This window comes from Cyprinodon tularosa, unplaced genomic scaffold, assembly GCF_016077235.1.
Source record: "Cyprinodon tularosa strain WSP-4 unplaced genomic scaffold, ASM1607723v1 ctg270, whole genome shotgun sequence".
NCBI lineage: Eukaryota > Metazoa > Chordata > Actinopteri > Cyprinodontiformes > Cyprinodontidae > Cyprinodon > Cyprinodon tularosa.
In genome coordinates this window covers 150,047-159,382 of record NW_024038975.1, presented here as the reverse complement: position 1 = coordinate 159,382, position 9,336 = coordinate 150,047, and the positions used below count along the sequence as shown (strand labels likewise).

Here is a 9,336-nt window from a genome sequence, read left to right as displayed (position 1 = left end):
GTATATTTATTTTATGAACGACCCTAGATTATTTTTATTTTATGTCTATGCTATAAATTGTAATTACAAATGGTTGAAACTAACCTCTTTACATGCTTTTACTTTCTGAACCTGAAATACTCTGTGTGGTCTTATGAATAAAACTGATTACAGGAGAATAAATTAAGGGTTTCTATCAATTTCACCAAAGTGCAAACTGCCTCCTTCATACAAACATTTACAATAAAAAATAATGCAAATAAAATTTCTGTTTCAACCAAAAATACATTTGAAAAGAGAAACTCTGTCATTATTACAGTGCACAAAAGATTATAAAGATTATGTTTTACATGCAAAATGAAATCTTAATGCATTGTTGACTCTCAATCCCCTTAGTTTATGCAAGGGTTTATGCAAACCTTATTTCATGCAAAGATTTGTCTATCCAATGATTTATCATAGCACCTTTAAAATTACCATGACACTACTGATTTGGGTTTCTTTTTTATTCTTACTTATATTTCTGTATTTAAATATTAATCCAATTCTATACAACTCGAACTGCTGTACATTCCTTGAAAAAAAAATCATGTTAAGCAAATATAAAGTATTGCATTTATATGAAGGTTGGCCTGCATGAAAAAATGTTTATTGAGATAAAAGCTCATCTTCCTAATTGATTTATTTACAGTACAACAATGTGATGACACAATCACACTGCATGGATATTTCTCTTGTCTTACACCTTTAAGTGCAGTGAAGATAGGTCCTAAAATATTAACTGTGAGTGGTTAATACAAATTATCTAAAATTTTTCAGATTTTATTTGTGGAGGGAAAAAAAATTTAACAAACCACACATACTTTTTCCCTTCGCTTTCTGTTAGAAAATCACAAATACACTCCTAAGAAATGTTGCAATAATGTAAAGGGTATGTCTTCCCCTTTAATTAATTAAAATAAAAAAGCTATCATATTTATAATACTAAAAAATGTTTTAAGAAGCTTTGTCTCCATCCCCTCTGGTAAATTTTGAGGGAAACCTAACGATCCCGATCGTCAGCCAATCATATTAGAGCTGTCACCGTCCGCACCAATCAGGAGCCTGGATCAGCGTAAACCCGCCCATCACGCGGAAGGCACAGTCGAACGGAAAGTCACCTCGTCGTGGCGGTCAGGGGAAAGCAACTGACAGATAGCAGCAGCAGCTTCTGCCGGGGAAAGGTCGTCAGTAGGACGGTAGCATCCTCTCTGGTCTCTAAGCTGTCCCACCCTTCGTCTCAACCACATTAAGAAACGTTTAGTTCCACGTTACGGCCGCTTAACACAGATAAACGACAAGCGAACAGTTTTATAGCTAGCTAGCTTCTTAGTTTGAATAGGTCTGATCATGGCTGCGCTCAGGGCGTCCTACCACAGGATTTTGGACCGGATCGAGCACATACTGCCCGCCAAACTGAGACCCTTCTACAACCACCCGGCAGGTAAAGTCTGTCCAGTCTCTTGATGATGAGCACAAAGTGTTGCTGTTGGTCCAGCTGTGGATTGTTTATGTATACAGAGCGCATCCTACATAGAAAGCAACAGCAGCTGCTGTCTAATCTCCTCAATTTAACGCAAAATCGTAGATTTCATCTGGTAATCTTCCTCTTAGATTACTAAATCTGCTCCAACCAGATTTAATCTTTTTGGACTCCAAAGGTTTTGTTAAGAATCAGTTTCTAACCTTGAGGCTGCTTTAGGTCTGGTTTGACAACATTTAGCTCATTCAAACTATTAAGCACTTTTAGTTTGAGGAATGCTGCAAACATAAGATGTATTTTCAAATTATATTTTTTTCTTCTGTGACAAAACACTGGAGTTTTAAACCCACTTTCTATTCAAAATTTTAACTTTTTAACCATTTAGTTGGTTCAGTTTTTTTTTATAGAGATTTGATAGAAATTCGAATATTTGGACACAAAAAAAGGCTTGTCTATATGCTCAACCTCCTTTTTGCCATTTGGAAGGAATGTGAAACAAAAATATCTTAAAAAATTCTAGTTAACCACCTGTCAGAGGTGTTAGAAAAAATACTTAGCTATTCTAAAGTCTTGGGTTGAATCTTAATATGACCAAAAGATGGCATGTGAATCAAATATTTTCTAAGTAGATTTAAGGAACATTTAAAAACGACCCAAGATTGTGATTTATCAGGTTTGCATCTGTTTGTAAACACCGCAAAAATTTTTAAGTGACCTCTAAATTCAATGAAGTGATTTAAAGAAACAAACCTTTTCTCACGTCTTTATATTTTTGTGTATATAGAGTGTCGATCAATAAGGGCAGCGTAATTATAGGAACATCTGCCAACATGACACCTTTTTTTCCTCCATAGAAATACAATCTGTTTTGTCCAAAAACAAATAAATTAGTATGGTTTTAATTAGCCCACTTTAATAACCCTGAATGTGTATCTAATATTTAGTGACCTCGACACTGAGGTTGTCTTAAAGTTTACTGAAGGGGAGATTCAGGTGAGACCAATGTCACTGTGGACTCTCCGGCCTTCAGTTTATAGAGTTCTTTTATTCAAGGACATACTTTCTTAGCAGGTAGTGAGGGTGGCGACAAAAGCCACCTCCCTCCAACATCATTTGCAGTGACGGACCTCCTACTTTTAGTTTAGCTTGCAACATTTAACAGCACTAGCAGCGGCTTTCAGTCTCAGTAGGAAGACTGACTTAGTCAGAACAGAGTTGTATTTCCAAGAATCAAGAATGACAGATGGTTAAACTATGTGGTTTGATCTGTTCAGACACATTAAAGTCTGGAGGGAAAACAACTGTGAAATCAAGGAAATGCTTTTAATTATTGTCCAGTGTAACTTGCTTAACTTTTAACTTTTTGGTGCTGCTGCTGTCCTAACACATGTCCTATAACACATCATTTTTAGTCTTTTAACTAAAGTACAAAGGTTTTGCCATATTGGAAATACATTAAAAACCTCTACTTGTTAAGTCAGTAAATTTCTTTCTGATCATGTCTGTTTATAAATGGAGTGCACCTCTTTCACCGGTGAATTAGAAAACTTAAATAAAACTTAAATAAAAAATAAAGATTGATTACATTTTTCTCTTACTTTGAAGCTTTTTTTTGTTTTGTTTTTTTCTTGCAGACGATATGTTTCAAGGATGGTAAATTAAAGTTTATTTAAACAGCCTACTCCAAAGCATAAACTCCCCACGTGTTTTGCAACACAACATTCACAAAATAAAATTACTTGCTGCTGTAAATAACTCAAAGCTGATATTTGGTTAAAGTTGATTTTTTATTTTTTTTTGAGTCTATACAGAAAGAAATAGTTTAAAGTATTAATGCAAGCTTGTTGATTCATTTTCTTGGACTAACTACCAAAATTTACCACGGTTATCTATGAGTTGAAGCCTTCTTAAGTGTTTTATACTGTAATATCTCATGTGTCATTTAGAGACCAGTAATTATTCCTTCAGTGTTTCTCCTTTTTTGCTGTAAACGGCAAATAAATAGTGCTAATGTAGCTTATTTGGTCAAACTGTGCTCTATTGTTATAATTCAAAACATAATATCAACATGTAGCCCAAGTGCTAGTAGAGATAATCTAGTATTTTGATCTATAAAGTAATGTTCTTATTCTGATGTATAGATTTAAAGGTCCTGAAGGGCAATTTGTCAAACAGCTAGCAATAATAAACAAACAAAAATCACTTGGTCAATTAGAAATAACCATAATCTGTGACCTGAAACAACTGGATCAGGTTCTGTATAGTCTGTACAATAGAAGATAAGTCCAAGTTTTTGTTTTTTTTACTGGAAACTTTGACACCAGCAGCTGGTCTATGGATGTTATTTAGGCATCGCTGTCTGACCCAAACTGGAAAATAAACAATGTAGCACCTTCATAATTCCCACACCTCATGTTTTCCCTCTTACTGTGTCTCTCCAGGTCCAAAAACAGTTTTTTTCTGGGCTCCGATGTTTAAATGGGTGAGTGCACTTTCACACACATTCATCTGTACACCCGTGTACAAAAACCAAGGTTGTCCCTAAGCTTTGTTAGCTTGTAACACCTTTAAACAAAGCTGATCACCCTCTGATCACATGCTAAGCAAATAAACACTGTGTACTTCAGATCTATTACAATTTCAGGGTTCAAAGTTAAAGCTAACAGAAAACATGCTTTTATTTTTCCAACCCAGGGCCTGGTTGGGGCCGGCTTGGCTGATATGACCCGACCAGCAGAAAAGCTCAGTACATCCCAGTCTGCAGTGCTGACAGCCACAGGTGGGTTTAGTGGCTTCATAGTGGCCCCCTTTTTTTTTTATCCCTCAATTAGCTTAAGAAATGCAACAAACCATGAGGATCAAATTCCTTTTAAAAGTTCCATCATTGTTGGTTTAGCTCCAAAGATAATTTGATCAAACTGTTCTAAAGGTTACCCAGTGCATCTTTTGTAATGTGTTACTTTAAACAAATATCATATATCAGCCTTTTTGTGTGTGGGGGGTATAGACTTTGATCTGGTTTAACCCTCCTGCTGCTTCTCTCAGGGCTCATCTGGTCCAGGTATTCCCTGGTTATCATCCCAAAGAACTGGAACCTTTTCGCTGTGAACTTCTTCCTTGGAAGTGCTGGAGCATTCCAGCTCTACAGGATCTGGAGGTGTGTTTGTGTTTTTGTGAATCTGTGCAGTTGAAAGATTTATCAGTAGATTTCTCCAGCAACATTGCTCCACTTTACTCCCCTTCAGTCTGTAATCATCCCTGATGTAAAACCCATCAGCACTTTTGGGAAGGCTTTAGTAAATATTAAGACCAGCAAAGAGATTGAGGCCTCATTTTTAACTCATATAGTGGGTGGAGAAACATCTTTCACTATCAGTTATAGGGAGAAGTGTTGAAAATCATGAAATATAGACAGAGCTGTTCTGCAAGTGCATTGCAAGGGGTATATGAAAATATTTGATTTCCTAAGTAGCAAAATAAAATATGGCTCTGATCTGTTCTGCTTTGCTTTTTTGGGACCCAATGTAAAAATTATATAAGCTTTTATCAACGAATGAGTACGTTTTTCTTTTATGTTTGAGTCCATGCATGGAAACCAAGCAGAGGAACAGACTGGATGTGGAGAACAGTCTGGGATCAGCTGTTTTTTCACACTGAGCTATCGGAGCTCATCAAAGCAACTCGGGAGTTTTGATTAAAAATAAAGTAAAACTAATTAAGTCAGTCAGACTATTGTTTTTTTTTTTTTTTTTTCAATTCATCAAGTTTAAATGAGATTATAAGGGAGTTACTCAGAGGAGCTCCAGTTTTATAATAGGATTTTCTTTTTGTATTTATTCTGATTCCTTACTAACTTCTGGGCAACATATTTAGGCTGTATTTTTATTTATTTTTTTAGATGGAAAGTATAACATATCAAATAATAAATGCTCAAATTAAAGGAGAGAGAAATACTTTATTAATCCCCAGTAGAGAATAGTCACCTGCCCAAAAGCGAGGATAAAAATATATAAAATAGGATTAAAAAAAAGCACAAAATTAGATGAAAAAAATAACAATAATTTAAAAAAAACTCAGTCATCCAAGAGGCATTAAACATTAATACCTTCTGTGTGTTACCTTTTATCTCCCACACTTTTTACATTTGATCACTGTGGCTCTTTATTTAATGGAAATGTTAATTTACTGTCTGGAAAGCTGTACTAAGTGAAATTTTGTTTTGTATACACTGTGTACAAAACAAAAGAGATCACAGAGATTAGTCTCAAAATGGTCTTTATTTCAGCACCCAAAGGGGTACACAAGTCAAAAAAAGGTTGGGAAACACTGCTCTAGACCACTGAGGGTGTGCTGCATTCAATGCTCATCCACAATCTATGCATTAGAGTTTGGTGCTCTTGGATTTATCAGTTTCAGTTTCTTCCTTTTCCTTCAACATGAATAAGAGGAAATATTGTCTGGATAACTGATTACCACAGTAGTGGTTAAGTGTTTGTCTTATTAGCTGACATCTGGTTGAGTTGAAAAAAATGAAACACTGAGTACGTTTGGTGCTACTCAACTTTTTCTTTAAAGAGCCATTTTCTTTTCTGATTAGATAACAGTCCATTGCAAGCTATGAGAGAAATTTAACCATTTTCCACCTTACTGATAAGCTGAGATACATTAATTAGTGTTGCTTTAATCATAGACATTGGTGCTGCCATGTTCTGAGTCATGTGAATTTAAACGGTTGTAGGAAGCTGAATGAAAGGTTCAAGTTTTGCATCCACAAGGACAGTTCCTATTGTGGACTACAGGTGTTGCTACAGTGCTTTACTCAAGTTATTATGCATTAATAATACTTTTTTTAGATTAGATGTGCTTCTCAAAATCAATTCTTTTTTAAATGAAACTGCAATTTTTGATAAAACTGATGAGGTTCCTCACATTTTTTAAAGTTGCCCATCCCCCTAGCTCTTTAATGTTAAAAATCAGCATGTATTTTGGCTAAAATTTGACTTTTTCAGACATAATGCTGCTGTTTTTATTTGAAATAGACACATTTGCTCTAAAGCGAATTTAACATTGAGCTCTCAGAAAGCTGCAAGCAACAAGTGGGCAACATTATATTTATTAGACTTGTTTTCTTCCTTGTCTTTGCAGCTATGAGCAGGAGAAGAAGGCGAAGGCTAAAGAGGCAGCTGAGTCCTGAGGATCTTCTCACTGCCATGCTGCTGACACAAAGGGAGACTTCTACATAATCTCACCATCCCATCCTGTTTCCATAAAAATCCACACCGTAACCAGATTTTACCACTTCATGCCTGGTCACCCCGAAGGAAATATGCACCTTTTTCTAAGTTTCACATTTCCTCAGGGGGTTTAAAAAGATAACTTTGCTTTTAAGTTAACATATGCTAAACAACCGTGGTCCTCAACGCACAAGTACTACTTGTTTAACAAGTTTTATGATTGTACATTGTCTGATCGAAGGCGTTATGCTTTGTATCTTGTGCACTATTTGGGAAATTTTGCTTCATTTTTCAACTGACATCTTTCAGATGTAACAATCAGTACCTCAAGCAAATATCCCAACACACACCTGTTGGATTTATGTCGGACGTTGCCATGAATGGAAGGATTTCATCACATTTATCTTCTCGTTCACATATTTATAATTTTATTGGAGTCCAGGTGTCTGAACCTCAGCAGTCATTAAAACATTATTGATTACCATGTAAGGATTCCTTACTCTTAGTCAGTTTGAGAACAAACCTTGATTTAGTTTTCTTTTTGCAAGAAATGTTAAGAAAATATTTTAAAGCACGCAGCTCTGCGAGTCAACGAGCAAACACTGGTACAGACTGTAATCGTCTCTGTAGACTTCCTCTTAAAACCTTTGATTTGCAATTTTTTTTTTATTTGACAAACTGTATTTATGCAGTGAATCCTTAATTTAGCAATAATTGGTGTAATTTATCTGTTTAACCATATTTAAAGGATGATCGGTAATTGTAATGAAATGTGTGCTGGTAATGGCTATGTGTTAATAAATCCAACTAACAGCCCTGTTGCTTCGAAACAGTAACAGGGGATTTACACAATGGCATGTTAATTTACTCTTATGAAAATGGTTGCAAAGATAATATGGACGGTTTACCTTGGACTTTATACAAACACTCCTTTAAAAAGAGATTTTCTGATTTCTGTTCAGATTATCCAAAGTGATTTATTGTCACAACCCAAATGAGATCATGGCTTTGTAAAGCTCTAATAGAGCTGTAGAGCTTAATATCGTGCAGTCGATTTAAACAGCCTGTGGAGGGCATCCAAGGTTTGAGTTTCCAGGATGGGAAATCAGTTGTCATGCACAGCTGTTTTTTTGGAGGCAACGGGATGAACAGTCAAAATCCAGCATCCTCTGCAACCCCCCCACTCCAGAGCGCCTATGCAAAGCAAAGCCTGCAGCCTTCAAGGTTCCTCTCGTCTTTCTCCGCTCTGACTTCCTTGAAGCTCGTGGAGAATATGCGCTATATTGATTCATAGGAGAAAAACATGCGGTAATAAACGCTTAATTTGACAAAACTCACCCTCAGCATCAATCACAAGATTCTGCCCAACATTTTTTCATTGTAGGTCTTTAATAGGGATAATCATACAAAATTGATTTTGTTCTCTACTTCCAAAAAACCATGCCTGCAGTAAGTTTTAAAGTTGTGAGGGGCACTATTGAAAGTTGTGACTGGATTTGATCAAAATTAAGCCCCTGTATGAAATGAATATTTTGATCAAGATGAGCAATCTGCTTCCTGGTATATGAAGTAGCAATAGTTTGCATCCAATCATTTATTTAAACCATCTTTGGGAATATATAATTATGCTGTAATTTGTAGTTACTGATGTTACCATATTTTAATTTGAAGGGTTCTTAAGTTTTTTTTCCTGTATCAATTGCGGATCTTGACTTGAGCGGAGCAAAAAGTAGCCAGGCTCCATATTTTGATGGTAAAAGACAAAACACGTACGTGTAACAGTGTTCCTGATCAACGTGATGCATACAGGTGCTGGTCATAAAATTAGAATATCATGAAAAAGTAGATTGATTTCAGTAATTCCATTTAAAAAGTGAAACTTGTATATTATATTCATACATTACATACAAACTCATATATTTCAGATGTTTATTTTGTTTAATTTTGATGATTACAAATGACAACAAATGAAAATCTCAAATTCATCATATCAGAAAATTAGAATATTACTGAAGACCAATAAAAACAAAGGATTTATAGAAATGTTGGCCAACTGAAAAGTATGAACATGAAAAGTATGAGCATGTACAGCACTCAGTATTTAGTTGGGCCTCCTTTGGCCTGTATTACTGCAGCAATGCGGCGTGGCATGGAGTCGATCAGTCTGTGGCACTGCTCAGGTGTTATGATAGCCCAGGTTGCTCTAATAGTGGCTTTTAGCTCTTCTGAATTGTTGGGTCTGGTGTATTGCATCTTCTTCTTCACAATACCCCATAGATTTTCTATGGGGTTAAGGTCAGGAGAGTTTGCTGGCCAATTAAGAACAGGGATACCATGGTCCTTCAACCAGGTACTGGTAGCTTTGGCACTGTGTGCAGGTGCCAAGTCCTGTTGGAAAATGAAATCTGCATCTCCAAAAAGTTGGTCAGCTGCAGGAAGCATGAAGTGCTCTAAAACTTCCTGGTATGTGGCTGCGTTGACCCTGGACCTCAGAAAACACAATGGACCAACACCAGCAGATGACATGGCACCCCAAACCATCACTGACTGTGGAAACTTTACACTGGACTTCAAGCAACGTGGATGAAGTGCCTCTCTTCT

General features: G+C 36.1%; 1 protein-coding gene across 1 annotated transcript; it reads left to right on the top strand.

The window, feature by feature from the left end:
• Window positions 1-1,121: 1,121 nt before the first annotated feature.
• Window positions 1,122-7,587, top strand: mpc2b (mitochondrial pyruvate carrier 2b). The gene is made up of 5 exons (XM_038289653.1): window positions 1,122-1,462; window positions 3,943-3,983; window positions 4,196-4,280; window positions 4,547-4,658; window positions 6,647-7,587. The coding sequence occupies exons 1-5, from the start codon at window positions 1,369-1,371 to the stop codon at window positions 6,693-6,695; spliced, it is 381 nt and encodes a 126-aa protein (XP_038145581.1). The 5' UTR covers window positions 1,122-1,368; the 3' UTR covers window positions 6,696-7,587.
• The last annotated feature ends 1,749 nt before the right edge of the window (window positions 7,588-9,336 follow it).

Coding starts and splice junctions, on each gene's coding strand:
- mpc2b (XM_038289653.1), top strand. CDS start 1,369: ATGGCTGCGCTCAGGGCGTCCTACCACAGGATTTTGGACCGGATCGAG. Junction 1,463..3,942: donor CTTCTACAACCACCCGGCAG/GTAAAGTCTGTC, acceptor GTGTCTCTCCAG/GTCCAAAAACAGTTTTTTTC. Junction 4,659..6,646: donor CAGCTCTACAGGATCTGGAG/GTGTGTTTGTGT, acceptor TTGTCTTTGCAG/CTATGAGCAGGAGAAGAAGG.